The sequence below is a fragment of the Tribolium madens genome, unplaced genomic scaffold, assembly GCF_015345945.1.
Source record: "Tribolium madens isolate multiple individuals breed KSU strain unplaced genomic scaffold, Tmad_KSU_1.1 Scaffold_91;HRSCAF=231;Tcas5.2_LG7, whole genome shotgun sequence".
In the NCBI taxonomy this organism is placed as follows: domain Eukaryota; kingdom Metazoa; phylum Arthropoda; class Insecta; order Coleoptera; family Tenebrionidae; genus Tribolium; species Tribolium madens.
In genome coordinates, this window is record NW_025401063.1 from 10225000 (window position 1) to 10241383 (window position 16384).

At 32.6% G+C, this 16384-nt stretch overlaps 3 protein-coding genes across 4 annotated transcripts; all 3 read right to left on the reverse strand.

Annotated features, from left to right (window-relative positions):
• Positions 1-2494: 2494 nt before the first annotated feature.
• Positions 2495-6159, reverse strand: LOC123010932 (ribosome-releasing factor 2, mitochondrial). Of its 2 annotated transcripts, XR_006413117.1 has the most exons (9): positions 5978-6159; positions 5659-5925; positions 5418-5606; positions 5100-5350; positions 4704-5051; positions 3935-4654; positions 3739-3885; positions 3108-3696; positions 2495-3057 (listed from the first exon to the last, which is right to left on the reverse strand). XR_006413117.1 is itself a non-coding variant. In XM_044408124.1 (8 exons), exons 1-8 carry the CDS (start codon positions 6117-6119, stop codon positions 3535-3537), a joined length of 2226 nt encoding a protein of 741 aa, XP_044264059.1. In that variant the 5' UTR covers positions 6120-6159; the 3' UTR covers positions 2495-3534. The 2 variants fall into 2 exon arrangements, 1 of the variants encoding a protein (XP_044264059.1); XM_044408124.1 differs by having other exon boundaries at positions 2495-3696.
• A 1187-nt stretch (positions 6160-7346) lies between these two features.
• LOC123010709 (glutathione S-transferase C-terminal domain-containing protein homolog) lies at positions 7347-9110 on the reverse strand. Its single transcript, XM_044407790.1, has one exon. The coding sequence runs from the start codon at positions 9108-9110 to the stop codon at positions 7425-7427; it is 1686 nt and encodes a 561-aa protein (XP_044263725.1). The 3' UTR covers positions 7347-7424.
• Positions 9111-9113: 3 nt separating this feature from the next.
• LOC123010710 (protein JTB) lies at positions 9114-9721 on the reverse strand. The gene is made up of 2 exons (XM_044407791.1): positions 9565-9721; positions 9114-9516 (listed from the first exon to the last, which is right to left on the reverse strand). Exons 1-2 carry the CDS (start codon positions 9618-9620, stop codon positions 9114-9116), a joined length of 459 nt encoding a protein of 152 aa, XP_044263726.1. The 5' UTR covers positions 9621-9721.
• Positions 9722-16384: the final 6663 nt, after the last annotated feature.

The following is a 16384-nucleotide window of genomic DNA, read 5'->3' on the forward strand; positions in this document are numbered from 1 at the left end:
TCATTTTATTTGACGTTTCTCGTGATGTTAGTTCAAAAACAGTTCAAAATACGTTCTCAGATGCAGCGATGACTTGATTACAAATTATCTTGATCGCTCGATATACAGGATGCGCCAGAACTCGCGCCCCAGAGAAAAATGAGAAAATTTTCAAGTAAGGTAAGATACCAGGAACATGGAAAAAATGTTAAAATATTTTTTTTTGTACTTTTACTAAATAATTATAAATAAACATATACAAGATCATCAGTATCATTAAATAGACACAAAAAATGTCAAATGTCAAAAAATAGATGGCAAACATTTTTGACAGATCGAATTTTTTAAACATTTTTTTCATGTTCCTGGTATCTTACCTTACTTGAAAATTTTCTGTGGGGCTCGAGTTCTGGCGCGCCCTGTATAATACTACAGAACAGAAAGTAATAACTATATTATAATACAAAATTTTCTTTCCCGCTTTAGCATTGGCAAAAGTGTTTATAAAACTGGATAGATCTAAATCTTGCGCAGTTTTATTTTCTATAGAAATGATAGCCAAGTAGATAGTAAAATTAAAATATAAAATAGTAAATTAAATTAAAATTTAAATACCAAATTTAATGATAACTTACAAAAATTCAAATTTGAAGAATTTGTGCTTGATTCAGTGTCCAAGTCATCGACTTTTGAAGCTATTTTAAAATTAAAAATTATTAGCCCAAGTTTTAATAAATAAATCGGAAAATAATAAATACACAAAAATTGAACACTGCTCGGTGTCAATCTCTGCATAACGACTGAAGAAAAGAAGGTCGAAAATACGTAAAAGAAGCAATAAAGTGTTTCACATTTATTTTTATTTTTTATACTTTTCTTAGAAATGTCTCCAGGAGAAAAAGTAATGATTCTAAACCCAAACGCGCTAGTGTTTAGAAAARAAGAGCCATTTCTTGTAACCAACTCGTAATTATTGTAAGTAGCAGTTTTGTTTTGTATTTAAAATAAACATCGTTAATTTTAAATACATAGTAGGCCAATTTTGTTGTAAAACTTTTTTATTTTATTTTTACAATAATGTTAATAAGTAAGAATTTTGATCGGGCCCTTCGAGCCCCGGGCCTGGTTCCGCGGAACCCGCGGAACCACCCTCACTACGCCACTGCCTCTGCCATTATTTGCTTTTCTCGATCTCGAAGCGTTTCGAAGCAATCGGAATCGAAGCAGAAGAATTAGATATTAGCAGTTAATAACCCCCTGTTGGCATGACTACCTTACCTTTTCGATTCTTTATGGGACACAATTTACATACAAGTATATGATTCTTAAATAGACCGACAAAATTTTATCTTTGGTAGTATCAAATGAGTACATGCTGAAAAAAATATTTAAAAAATTCTTTATTTAACCGTTCTCCAAATAAAATTTATTAAAGTTATTTTTAAGGTAAAGCGTACGCCATTGATGTGTTCGTAAATAGTATTAGCACAGGTAGTGGAAATCATGGTATTAATTTGATGTTGATCATTGCAACAATTCATAAACGCCGTAAGTGGCAGGGATCAAGGGGGTTTTGTCCCTAAAAGATATAAACGTAAAAAGGGTACAGTTTGTCTTTATTTAGTCTTGGGAAGCTGTAATAAAAGTTTGTCGGTCTATTTAAAAATCACCCTGTATAGCAATTTCTTAATCATCACTATATTTAACATTTTTTACCTTTACATGTGGAATGCGTTCATGAGTTCGCAACACGAACAAAAACGATTTTTGAGTTCGTGTGTCCGAATATGAAAACTGCAAGTTCAGTAGATGTATAGGAAACGGTGAACATCCTTGCGGCTGGGAGCTTCTCTGTTTTCAAACCAGCATGTAAAAAAATGTGATGCCGCCAATACAAATAAAGGCATTCCAAAACATTCTACGGATTTCACAAAGTATAATGTTAGTGTCAATGGATCTGATAAGGAAATCATTAGAATTCTTCAAAAATACAGAGTGCAATACAACGTTAATTCCTGTCCTGTCCTAAACTGGATTTTGATTTATGTAATTTTATCGTAATTACACTTTACGAAAACTAATAAAGAACTTTGACTTTATCAGATTTTTTTTTAAGTTGAAATTATTTATGATGAAGAATAATTTGAGTTGTTAAAAAACGCTACAATTGTTTTCAATCAAAATTACCTCGTAAAAAACAAAAAATATTATGGTTGTGAAAATTCTTCAAATTCAAAGTGGACTTTATTTTCTTGTTGTAAGTGGAAGGTAAATTTTCAAAACTGAACCCACAAATTATATAAAATATTTAATAAATCTTTTAATTTAGAAGGAAAACTAGTTTCGGCATCTTTAGTCCGAGAAAACTAAACAAATACATAAGAAACCGTACCTGTTGGTAAAAAGAAACAAAGAACTTACCTAATTTAAAACAAACGAATTTACATGTTTGTTAATAAATTTTCCATGTAAATAGTTAAATTAGTAAAATAGTTAAATAGGGCTAAAGAAATAAGAAGACACTTTTAAACACCCATAAGAAAAGCATTGCAGCCGGAGTTTGTTTAGCTTCAAGTACACTAACCTACTTCAATCTACACAACGAGAGAGGGTATTTAGTAGGTGTCCTGTGATTGTTGTGTAACTGCTGTATTAGTTGGTGTAAAAACAATGATAAAAAACAATATTTCGTATTTTATTTCAGATGAAATAGATTTGAAGAAGAAAGTTGACGATTTTCGTCAGTTACAAGCCTGCCGTAAAAATGAGAAGAAGCGCAATACAAATTCAGAAATGTCATTTTCTGCCATCCTAAAGTCTACAGAAGGCCTACCCACATTTTCAGCTGAGATTACAGTTACACGAGGGTCTAAATTTCATTCGAAGAATTAGACAAAATGGTTTACGTCGCCGGAAATTACTTTTTATTAGCGATGATGTCGAAACGTACCATAGCGACTTGAGTTCCTATATTTTACTTCGTTTCTATTATAGGAACTCTAGCGACAACAAAATGCGGACTAGAGAAAAACATTTGAATTGACGTTCATGGAGTACATGTAAAAAACATCTAAATATCTAAAAATAGTTTCTGTATGCTTTAATCTCGCAATTTTTTGTTTTTGTACCTCGTTATAATAATAAACTTTTTTCTTTGCAGCAACCCAGCAGAAAATCAACCCTAGCATTCAGGAAGAACATTGCTGCAGAATTCTTCAAACTGTTGTGTGCTAAAGGGGCCCCTCGTTGTAGTAAAAATTTATGTTAAATTACTAAAATGCCGACTTTACGAACTGTAAAAATATTTATGTTACAGGATATTGACTTTATGTGTAAATAGTAACTACTCTAGTAAACAGTGAACTGCTAGGTACGAAATAAAAGCTGTTAATTTTTAAATATTTGAACAAAAATTATCTAAACTTAGCGTAATAAAATTTAAATTATTTATTTAGAGAATTCATTTCTAAGTTAATTAAAATTTGACTTCATTATTCAGCTAAATAATAAATAATAAATTATTCAGCTAAATACAAAGCTACTTTGGCACAAATATCAAAACCCTCGCACACTCCTTATCGCATTTTCCTCGTCAACAGCTGTCATAACCCTATATTCCCCAAACTCCATGGTAAAAGTGGCCGTCCCCGACGTGATGGTCCTCAAAACCGTTGAATAACCCATCAATTCGGCTAACGGTACCATCACTTCAACCACCTGCAAACATTAGCAAAAAACTTGCAAATTTTTCATTACTACCTTCATATTTCCTCGGAGTGACACATTTTGAATTTCAGACCGCCTCCTTGCCAAATCTGCCATTACGCTTGAGACATATTCATCGGGGGCGGCTATTTCCAAATGCATGATAGGTTCGAGAACATTGGTGTCCGATTTTTGGAGCAACTGCAAGTCACACTTATCACAAAATTGAATTAGGCGGTCGTAAAGTTACTTTTTGTACTAACTGTGTGACCGTTGCTGCAATCACACTCTCAGAAGTGCCTCGGCCGACTTCAAACATATGCAACATTACTTGGACGTTGACGACTCTGCTACCAATTTTGGGGCCGTGGGCAACCCCCACTTCAATCCCCTGTTTGATAGCTAATAAATGTTTAGGAAAAATGTTCGCAATGTTACTAGCAGCATCCGGACTCTTATCCAATTTCATTATGTCTCCACCAAACTTTTCCACCGGAATTAGGGACAATTTTACGTGAACCATTTGCTTATTGTTACCGATTTTCGTATCAGTTAATAAACTCTCAGTGACTTTGTTTACCGGACTTTCCAAATAAGCAATTTGCAACGGGCCCAACTCCGCATTAATTTTATACTCTTTCAAAATTCGGTCTTTAATTATTTCCAAGTGTAATTCCCCCATTCCGGATAAAACAGTCTGGCCAGTTTCACCGTCGTGAGTCACCCTCAAACTCGGGTCCTCTCTCTGCAACTCATTTAACGCCTGCTCTAATGCGTTTTGATAAGCCAAACTTGGGGGTTCTATTGAACAGAAAAAAACCGGTTCGGGGATTCTCGGACCAGTCCCGAACAAACTTTCCACACTTTCTTCATCAATTTCGCCTTTTTTCTTCGTTAATTTAAACATTTTATTCTTGGCTTTTTGTGCCGACGATTGTGAATTTGTTACTAAATCCCCCGACATAACATACTACAAGTGTCACAATTAAAAACAATGTTCATCAGAGGTTCCCCCACACCTTCAAACCCGAAACAACCGCAATATTTCCAGTTCCAATACTGTCAACTTCCTTGAAATCATCAGCATATGCTACGTATAATTTTCCACATTGTTCAGCTTGTTTTTGTTGAATGCTATAAATTCTTTGGTTTTTGTTAAACTTCCCGTTATAAATGCGGAAAAAAGTCAACGCTCCTTTTTGTTTATCGTGTCTGACTTTGAACGCTCGCGCACAGAGATTTTCCTCAAAAGAAGAAAAATGTGTGTCGCGTTCATCGGGTGACGGCAGGTATAAAAGAATCGAGTCCATTAATGGTTGAATTCCTATATTTTTGTAGGCACTGCCCATCAAAACTGGTACTGCTTTCTTGGCTTAAATTATAGTTTCAAAATTTAACGATACAAGAATATTTACCTGTTTTAACGTCACTGAACGCAAAGCTTTGATAATATCGACTGTCGTAATATCGAAAGATTCGGAAGAAATTACTAGATTTGCTAGCGAATCGTCAAAAGTGGATAAAACATCGACTAGATGAGAACGAAGACGTCTGGCGTCTTCCCAAAGTTCTGGATCGGATTTTTTTGTTATTTCCACACGGTTCATTAATTTATCGTTATTTCGATTGTACATAATTTTTTCCAATGTAAGAACGTCAACTATCCCTGATGAATTTATTCAAATTTAAAAAGCCAGCTAACAAGGAGGCGTCAATTTTTATCATATACTAACCTGTGAGTACCCCATTTTCGATTACAGGTAACTGTAAACAAAGCGCGGGCATTTCCAATTTCTCTTCTATACTTTTACAACTCAAAAACAAATTTGAATCACTCCTATCCATTTTATTAACAAAAACTATTCTGGGAATTTTATACCGATCTGCTTGCCTCCAAACTGTCAAAGTTTGAGCTTCAACCCCTGTACATAATGAATTAAATACTTAGTCAATCATTTTTTTTTTCATATTAACCTGCAGATCCGTCTAAAATTACCACAGCCCCATCTAAAACATTTAACGTTTGTTCGACCTCCATAGTAAAGTCTATATGACCAGGAGTATCAATTAAATTAAACTGATTATTCTTCCAATAGAAAGTAACGGCGGCTGAAGTTATGGTAATCCCCCTTTCCCGTTCCTGGTCCATGAAATCGGTCACTGTATTACCATGATGGACTTCACCCATTTGATTTATTAGACCGGAATAATATAACATACGTTCTGTTGTGGTTGTTTTACCTTTAATTAGTCAATTACGCTACTTGTTTACATAAGAATCAAGTGATATAACCTGCATCGATGTGCGCTAAAATACCGATATTTCGAATTTTGCTTACGTCGACATCTTCAAATTTCTTTTTTGTGCTACTATACCGAAAATACTTGACCAAACGGGGCTTAAAAAATGCACGGGCACTAATAAGAGAAAACATTACTAATTTCAAAAATTGACTTAACCTAAATTTTTTGACATTGACATTTATGACACTGACATTGGAAGAACGAAAAATACAGTCGACCAACTGAAATGACTTGTAAGTGCATAATTAGTTGCATAAGTCATTTTATTTATTCTTTATTTAATCGATAAAAATTGTGAATGTACATGTAAATTTTCATCATAATTAGGGCCGTGGTTAGCCCTTTGCTCATTTGAGCGGACGAATATAACAATTACCATTACTACGAACAAATCACTATGATATCAAGATATCCATATACAAAAAAGTATGTACCTATTATAAATTTGAATACGCTTCATGTTAAACATTCTTGTTTGCGAAAAACATAATTTTAATAAATGACAACTCAAAAAACAGCTTTAAAATAAAAAAAAACAACGTCAAGCTTAACAAAAACGATCATTATTCAATTAACTAATTAATTCTTAAAACGTAGGTACATATATACAGGGGTGAATATAAAGTATGGAACCACGCGGTTTTATTTTTAATCATTTGCTTCCAGAAAATAATAATTAATACAAATTAAAGTAATACAAAAAATTTCATCGTATTTTCAGAACGAAATTTTATTTTATTTTAGAGTTATGCGATTTTTTTTTGTCAAAATTGCAATTTATGCGAAAAATTTTTTTTGAAAAAATTAAATATAAAGCAGGTAGTTGTAATCCTTATAGTATAGCTGTTATGAGAAAAAATGATTTTATAGTGGGTTGCCATTTAAAAAAATTAATTTTTTTGTACAACTCAAAAATAAAAGGAAATTTACTCATCAATTAGTTTTTTCAAAAAATAAATAGTTTAAGCAAAAAACGTTTGGTTCCATACTTATTATTCACCTGATACATTACTGTCGAATGTAAGAATTTTTAAAAAAATAATTAGGTATGTACAAGTCCAAAATCAAGAAAAAAACACTTTTTTACAACTTCTCGTCGATTTCACAGGTTACGTGACACATCATTAATTGCCTACCCACTAGGTACCCCCAAAAATTGTGAAATTAAATAATTACACGAAAGAAATATATAAAATAGCAAATCATCTATTATAGAAACCCACAACAAAAATGAAAAACTAGTTTCGTAGTTTTTGCATAATTTTAGCAACGTAGCCTTTCTTATCCTAATTCAATGGTATTTTTTAGTTCAGGATTTCTCTCTAAAGTAAATAAAAACTTCTTTTATTTAACATTTATTTTCAAAAACACATTTATTTATACACAAAGTATAAAAATACAACCATTCAATTAACAACCTAGTTACAAATAAATATCTAGCTGTTACAAATTCCAACTAACAAATTATTTTTATTGGTGCATGAAACCGGTTGCAGCTTCCCTAAATGCACTTCATATCCGCAACTCTCCGCGTACAACCGCCTATCCGTATCAATCGCGTCCATACACACAAACCCTTGCGTCGTCTTCCTATTATTCGGATCATGGGTCTGATCTGCAGCATGCGCCAACGTCAAATAATCCTTATGTTCCATATTCAACCTCTGGTATTCCAAACTCCTCGGATACGTCAAATGATAACAATCGTGTATTCCCCCGTAACAACATGGACAACACACAAAATGCGCCTTATTTTTTATACAGTTTTGAATCACCAGATCCGTCGCGACCCCACATGCGTGCAGAGACACCCCAACATCGAAAGTGCCGATAAAATAATCTAAATTCGATTGCAAAATCACTACATTCGACAAATTCATTTTCTCGATACGTTCTTTGGCTCCCACGAGTGACAATTCTTTGTTTTCGACTAAAATTATTGTACATTGGGGGAGGAGAAAAGCAAGCAGGATACCCAAGTGGCCACTCCCGGAACAAAAATCCACGATTTTTATTTGTTTCGTCCCAACGAGCTTAATTACGGCTTTGGCGAGATTTTCCAACTGATCGCATTTCCGGTACGCGCGATTTTCCGGGAGGGCGCCACTCATCGGATTCGCTTCTTCCGGTATTTTCGACCAATCAAATTCGATCTCATCACCATACGGATACAGGGAATTTACAATCTCAATATGATTATTATTTATGATTCTTAACGAATTTGTTATGTCTTTTTGTTTGGTGTAGATGCGTTTTTCCGGTTTATAGCGCGAAGGATCAGCTGTGTAGAGACTCTGTTTGGCTATTTCCGGTTCCTCGACTTTAATTATTTCAACTAGGAATAAATTTAACTCAAATTTCAATTTGTTTACATTCATTTCTTTCATATTGTGATACCAGGCAAGAGTTAGAGGTAATTTGTCTTGAAATTTTTGTTCGGGAAACAGAGTCATAAAAATTTGGACACAACAAAATAAAATAACATCGGAAAGTGTCATAAAGGGACCTTCACCAAAAGTATGTTTCAAGTCCAATTTATCGATTGGTGTGTCGTTTGTTACAGTTTTATTATGTTCTCTTGCGATTTTATAAACATTATGCATACGTACCGGTTGTCCTAAATGGTATTCAAATCGAACCAAATCTCGTGGTAATTTAAAAATGTTTCCATCGAAATGAGACATCGGGTCTAAAACGAGACTTTTAATGGTTGAAATGATATCGACTTCGCAAAATTTCGTCCATATTGAACTCTCGCTACACGCCATAAGACACGCATCTCTAAATCCTAACAACTTTTTGACTTTTTTATGTTCGCTTAATTTTATTATTTGTCGTGTGACTGAACATAAACCAGCAATGACATAATTATGTTTGACTATGACCGGCCATGCACAGTATTTCGCAATTTCGGGTCCATTTTCTATGATTTCGTACACGACTCGGGACATGTCGACTTTGACGTAAGCTCCCCGTATCTCCCCATCGAGAATCTTAACCCTAAGTTTAATATTGTCATTCCCTGCGATTCTATAGACGTTAAGGACAATTAACGATTCAATATCTAATGAAAACTGGGTGTCTCCGACTCGATGAGCCCCTATATAAATGTAGTCCATCATTATTTAAACACAGTTGGCTAATTGCCGTTGCACCCTTTGCAACATCCGTTTGTTCAATACCTTTTTCCTTGCAGAGACACAAAGAGTTGAAATAATAGCACAAATAAACGTAAAACCTTCAAATCTCCAAAACGCTCTCTCATCGATGTAAGCCGCCTTGTCGCAGCTGCGAGTCACGGTCTCCCCACTGGCGCACTTGAGGACTTCTTTAAAATGAGTGTGGATGCAAACCCCCACGCTCTGACTAGCAATTTCAAAAGGAGAGCAGGGTTCGCAGTCTTTGATTATCTCGTACTTTTCCTTTTCCCAACACGTAGAGTTTTGCTCAACGGGAAAAGTGCGCTTCCGACTGGGTCCCCGTGAATCCGTCCAGTGAGATTCAATGATTAAAACTAGAACTGTTAAGCTAGGTTTGGGGTGATTTGGAGGAAAGAAATTCAGGGGTTCTACTTACATTCCAAGGCAGCTGATGCCAAGTAACATGCGTTTCTTAGGGCAAGATTCGATCATAGTCGGTGCTGCTGAGAAATGGGGCTGCTTTCAGAATTTCCAGATGCGATGATTTTTGACTTTTGACAGGTTAGGATCGGGCTTGCGAAGTTCAGTAATAACGAACTTCAAACTTTAAAAAATTAAATTAAAAAAAAAATTAACAATTATTTGTTTTATATAAGTGCGTATTATAAACGCATTTAAAGTATTTAAATAACTAAAGATATAGTTAAACAAAAATCAAAATAAAGCAAAAAGGTGTTATATTGGTTGCCTACGTAAACACACACTTGAAAATATTCAATTTTGTAGGAAAAATTGAAAACTACATAATTTATTTTAATTCTCTGTCAAAAAATAGTTTACATCATCAGCTTAATGTAGTAGGTATTAAAATATAATGCATTCTACAATTTTTAATTGTTAATTAATTCTTTTAGGTATACAGGTGATTCACGAGGAATAATGAGTCTTACCAAATTCTTGATGCAACCAACATTACATTTATCGCAAAGCAACTTGCGAAAAGTAGTGGTGGTTGCATCGAGAATTTAGTCAGGCTCATTATTCCTCGTGAATCACCTTGTATGGTTGCTGCAAAAAAATCTTTATCAGCTCTCAACAGTTTTCAATAATTCCAGTCATGTTGTTTTAGTTATTTAAATTCAATCGGAATACTAGAGTTTGTTGCCTCAAGACTATTTGCAATACTTTTTTCTATAGCTTTACATTATTTAAATCAAGAATTTAAAGTCTCTCGCTAAAATTAAAAAAAAACAATTAAAAACAATTTTATTTAAACATAAAAATTAAATAAAAATAATTTCAGTGGCGTATTTGAGAATTTCGATCAAGATGGGGCACTCAAGTTGAATATCAAAATTGAATAATAATAAATCAATCAATCCAGTACATTTTTATAGCAAGTTGCCATTTAAAGATAAAGATGCAGAATTCAAAAACAAGAAGCTAAAAATTTTATCCCAAAAAACGATCACGTTATTTTTTAATTATGTAAAGGTAGCACTTTACTTTATCTTTTTCAGCAATCATACTATTTTTCAAAAACAAGTATGTACCTACCTATGTAGCTTAATCAAAACACGTTTGGTTTCATACTCTTTACTTAAACTTAACGCTAGGTGTATACTAAAGTTACATTGGCCGAATTATAAAAAAAACTTGAGCCACAAGTCCAATATTTTTAAAAATAAAATAATACTTCTTGAAACAAAGTAACACAACTTATTGTCATCTCTTTATAAAAAATATGTAGATCGAACGTCTGTCCAAAACGTTGCTTACAATGAACGACTGTTCAACTTTGATCAAAGAAGTTTTGTCATAACGAAAATTTCCATAAAACTAAAAGTGAACAGGTGAAGAAGTTGTATTACTATAAATATTACTATAGTTTGCAAAATATTGTTATTTGCAAATAAAATATTTGGATAATACCTACAAAATTTTACTTCAAAATCTAATAAAATATTACTGGATTAATCTGGATAATTCTACAATTCTTTGCAAACTTTTGTCATCGTTTAGCACATTGTCGAATGATTTAGATTCTACACATCAATATCTATTTTTAATTTTACCTTTTACGACATTAATAAATATTTCTTCTCATAATAAATATTTGTTATAATTCTTATGCGTGTGCTTCTTTAAATATTACTGTATGTTTCTATTTTTATCACTTTAATGAATATATTAGGTAATATAGTTATTTCAAACAGTGTAAAAATAAGATTATGGCACTAAATTATTTAATAAAGAACGATTAAACAACAATTTATTCTAGAGCAATAAGAAACATATTGATTTTTTTAACTCTGAGTAACAACATAAACAAAAATTTTAAATTCATATTTCAATTTGCGCATGGGTTTTCCGGCTCAGAATCACATGAACATTACAAAGTTTCTTCAAAACAACAATGAAGTCAATTTCTAAATTTATAACGATTTAAGTCTAAATATACTAGTACTGTTTTACCTGTCACAGTAAACAAAGAACAAATTGGTGTGCAGAGTTGATTAGAAATCAAAATAAACTAGAACAATGGAATTCTTTAAATATGACTTGTAATCATAAACATTTTAATTGTCACTCTCAAGCGAAATTTTTTACACGTGTTATAAATAAAATCGTTCCTTTTGAAAATCTATTTTCAATTGTTACATAAATGTTACAGTAGAGCTACCAATGACAAAGAATTCTAGATATACCTAACTATTTCATTCTAGTTATTTAATTAATAGGTATACATAGTAAACTTATAAATTTTTCTGTTTCGTATTTTTGTTTTTACTCTTGGTAATAAAATTAATTAATTAATTAAAATAATAAATCGCCATCGATTTATGCTGTGCTTTATATATTTATACGAAATTTTCTAAAAAAAAGCAAGCTACAATTCTGATGTAACTTAAAAAAGTTATGAAAAATAGTTGATTAGTGTTGCAACATTTTCTAAAATATATTTTGCAATAAAATTCGCTGTCTGGAAATAGCATTTAAATTTTGATATCTCATCCAATCACGAGACAAAGAGCGTCGTCATCTCCAACAGTTTTGGAAAATTTCTTCGACAACACTTCCTCGAAATCTTCTCCCCTGATAACAGTTAACCCAAAACGCAAGAATTATCTCTTTCCGGCCAAAAAGGTTCTAAACTCAATTGTACTTGTAGACACTTGTCATTATCGGCGAACAGATAAACCAACAAAATATTAATTATTGCACATTAGCGGTTCATTTGCGTAAGCAAACTCATATAAATACGGAACAATCTTTCAAATGTCGAACAGTCTGCCACAAGCACAAGCAAAATGAAAACAGTTGTAATATTCGCAGTGTTGGCATTCGTTGCCATGACTGAAGCCAAACCTTTCTTCATTGTACGAAGCAACGATATCGAACTTCCTGCTTCAGAGAAGATTTCCAAAAGAGAAGTTGAAGAACGGGAAGAAAATCCAGAAATTAGATTCGACACAAAAAAACTGAATATTGTGAAGAGATCCGCAGATAGATTGTACTTTAACGTTGATGACTTAAGGTTCAGATTTTTCCGACATGGGCTCACAAGGGAGCGATTTTGATAGAAAAAAGTTAGAAAAAAATTATTGTAAGACTGACTTTTATTTATTGTAAATTATATTATTTAATAAATTTTTATATCATTGTTATTTTTTGTGTTTCATTTTTTGAAAAACTTTAGAATAGGTAGATAAATATTAATAAGTGACTCGGCATTGGCCGGAAGTAGGTAAAGGCCAGGAAGTGCTCTTAACAAGTTTTTTCTTGACAAAAAACATGATTCATGTGTTGAAACATCTCGAGTAATTACATTTACAAACTGTCATTTTTCTCGCAAGTTATTGACATTCAACACTTGAAATTGTGGTGTTACTATACTCCTAAGATTATCATTATTGACACGAGTAATTAAGTTTATCTGAATTTTAAGTAGGCTTTGGCCAAAAATATTTGTCATCCAATTATCTTCCCACATAATCTGCTCTTCGGTGTTTATTTTTATCTCTAATTTATTTATAAATGGTACCAGTTGACTATTTTTATGATAAGTGATTAGTCATAGTATCGATAAAAAAGTTTTAATATTTCGCAATCTATGAACACCTTTAAATCATTTGAAGTATATTAAAAGGAAATAATAAATAAATGGAACAACAAAAAACACAACAAAAAGAAAACAATATAAGATTAAAAAATTATTTTTTTGAATACGCTCCCCAAAACAGCTGTTTTAGGGACGCATTTGAGTCCCTAAAATGAGTCTTTTCCGGACTCAATAAAAAGGTACGTAAAATGGTTATTTTAGGTACTCAGTCAACAAAAACAGTTTTTCCGGGCTAAAAAATAAAATTGGTTACTATGGTGGCGAAATTGTTTTTATTAATAAGAAATGTCAATTCGCGTTTTGGAAGCTTTAATAAAAAAATGTTGTTTGTAACACGTACCTAAAACGTTTTTGCACACTCGGCTTTGCCTCGTCCTGAAACAGCAACGATTCGTCCGCAAAAACTGGTACTTGTAACAAAAATAATTATTAAACATATTATTTTATCAATACTATCAGTCATCAACTCATCACTCATCAATTATCATCATGATCTTAAAGGAAGAATTTTATAAGAATGCCATAAATACTTAAAAAGTGCTCTTCTAAAAAATGGGTTTTAATTTTAGTAATTTTCAATATTTCCTGAAGGTAACAGTAAAAAAAAATGCAGAACATTCCTGCATTCCACTTAGTTTTACCTTTATTATAGAACTAAATGATTTGTCTTAATGATTTAATTTGTTTGTTTTTTTCAACATCAAGAAAAGTAGGAATATGTAGAATAGTTTTTTTGCTTAAATTTAATTACAGTAAAGCAATTTAATCTTATTACATTTTTTAATTTGTCTTGCTTTATTTTATGAACATGAAATTTCAAATTGCAAACTTCATTATATTTTGTCACTACTCATTAATAGATTATTTTTATCAAAACTGTGACAAAAGTCAAAATTTTCTCCCGATAGAGAAAAAAGCATTAGTAAGTCATTCCTATTCATTGATAAGCTCATTGTCAACAAACATTTTGATTGTAACTTCAAAGAATGCTAGCTTTATGCTAATTTTGAATTTTATTAATGAATTACAGCTAATTTCTTCGGTCTTTATCTCAAGTTGTGCAAAAATACGTGTATATAAATCAATGGAGTGAAATGTTATTATTTCTTTGGTGTTTTATAATCCTCAAGCTTCGCCCTCCGGCTATAAACCACACCTCAGAAATAATCGTGCATTTTTCTCCCTTTATGTATAATATACTATTATGTACCAAAGACATTATTGGATGTTTATGGCCTTTGAGGGCGATAGATTTGAGAAGGCGCAGGGCCTCCGGTCCGAAATTCTTATATCACCCAAGGACTATAAAATAATTTGACAATACCAAAATAAATATGACATATCATCAAGTAAAATAGCTTATGAACACACACACCAACAAGTAAAGTTTCGTGGCAAATATATTGTGAAAAGCCCTAATGCTCTAGGGTATAATTCCCTCATCATAGGCCTCAAATGGAAATCATTATAGATCAATTGTGAAGAGGTGAGACATAAAAAAATACAGGATGCTCCAGAACTCGCACCCCCAAAAAAATGCCGCACTAAAACTATTGTACGCTGCCTAGAAGCATTTGGCGAGTGAGGGAAAAATATTTAAAAATTTCTTGATTTTAAATTTGCATCTGGATGAAGGTTTATTTTATAGTAAATCTGGCAACTGCGTGTACCTACCTTGAGAAAATCAAGAGAGTTGCCATGGAATAATTCAATTCTTGAATTCATTGTTACCCTTAAACGTTGCCGCATCGATTTATGCATGCGATAATTTAGAGGTAAATCGCATTGAATGTTAAAGACCATCACAGACATTGCGTTAAAGATTATTAATCTACCATCCATTCTGCATATTTTTATTGCATTTTGAGTGTTATTTAGTAATAATAAATACAACTAACAATGTTTGAAGAAGATTCTTACACAAAACCCCCACTGTGCAGAAAAATAAAAACCAAGAATTTTTTAAATATTTTTTCCTCACTCACCAAATGCTTCTAGACACCGTACCATAGTTTTAGTGCGGCATTTTTTAAACAGCCTGTATGTTAAATAGAAGAAACGCCTATTATAAAAATTATTTTATTTGTCGAATTATCCCATATTTTTTGGCTTTTACGTAAACAATTCGTCACAAACGTTTTTCTTATTATTTTAAACAATTTTCTTAGTAGGTACTCATATCCACCTAAATTAAATTAAATTAAATTAAGTGCTAAAAGTGTTATAGCATCAGCTCAAACACTATAACTACTTTCTGACGCTTTATTTTCTAAAATTAGACCACGCAAAATATTCAAATCAAAATATATTTTATTCTAATTACTTTTACATACCGCATCAACATCAAACCATCAAATCCTTGTTTATAGAAAAAATCTCTAAATAAAAGCTTCACTTGTCTTTGACGTTGATCGTACAGACTATGTTTACCAAAAAACTTGACACCTTTTTGTACCTTAATAAGTAATAAACATTATCGGCTGATGAAAAGCGTCAATGCTATTTAGTACCTATTAACAAAAATTCGCAAATAGTATAAATACCCATCGATCCCGCCAGTCAATCAATCGAGTTTCAAACCCGACTAAGAGTGCTACAAAGTGACAAAACAAGTGTTAAAATGCAGAAAATATTTCTGTTGTGCCTTCTTGGCGCGATTTCATCTGCAATACCCATCGACCCATCTGAATACCAAATCATAGAAATTGCACCCATCGCCATCCCCTTGACCGGTAACGAAAGATACACAAGATCACTAAAAACCGATTTTGGAACACCTTTAACCGGAATGGAACGAATCACCCGATCGCTTAGAACTGACGAAGGCTTTCCTTTAACTGGAATGGAAAAAATCACAAAAAGGTCTCTTGACTTAGATCGGGAAAGACGGCAAATTTTCCTCCCAGGCTTCGCCCGTCACCGCCAAGCTCGTTCACTTGAGGATGATCTAGACAGGGAGAAACGCCAAATTTTCCTTCCAGGTTTTGCCAGACATCGACAAGTAAGATCCGTTTTTCTTCCCTCATTTTCTAAAAGTCGACGAACGAGATCCGTGGATGCTTTAACGGATATCTTGGACAGTAACGATGTTTTTAAGAGGGAAAGACGGCACGTTTTTCTTCCAGCTTTTGCT

What these genes read in the sequence shown, in the direction of transcription:
- LOC123010710 (XM_044407791.1), bottom strand. Translation starts at nt 9,620, where the DNA reads ATGATCGAATCTTGCCCTAAGAAACGCATGTTACTTGGCATCAGCTGC. An exon ending in GGCATCAGCTGCCTTGGAAT is followed by an intron (nt 9,517 to 9,564) that starts GTAAGTAGAACC and finishes CCCCAAACCTAG; the next exon opens with CTTAACAGTTCTAGTTTTAA.
- LOC123010709 (XM_044407790.1), bottom strand. Translation starts at nt 9,110, where the DNA reads ATGATGGACTACATTTATATAGGGGCTCATCGAGTCGGAGACACCCAG.
- LOC123010932 (XM_044408124.1), bottom strand. Translation starts at nt 6,119, where the DNA reads ATGTTTTCTCTTATTAGTGCCCGTGCATTTTTTAAGCCCCGTTTGGTC. An exon ending in AATTTTAGACGGATCTGCAG is followed by an intron (nt 5,607 to 5,658) that starts GTTAATATGAAA and finishes CATTATGTACAG; the next exon opens with GGGTTGAAGCTCAAACTTTG. An exon ending in GTTCAGTGACGTTAAAACAG is followed by an intron (nt 5,052 to 5,099) that starts GTAAATATTCTT and finishes ATTTAAGCCAAG; the next exon opens with AAAGCAGTACCAGTTTTGAT.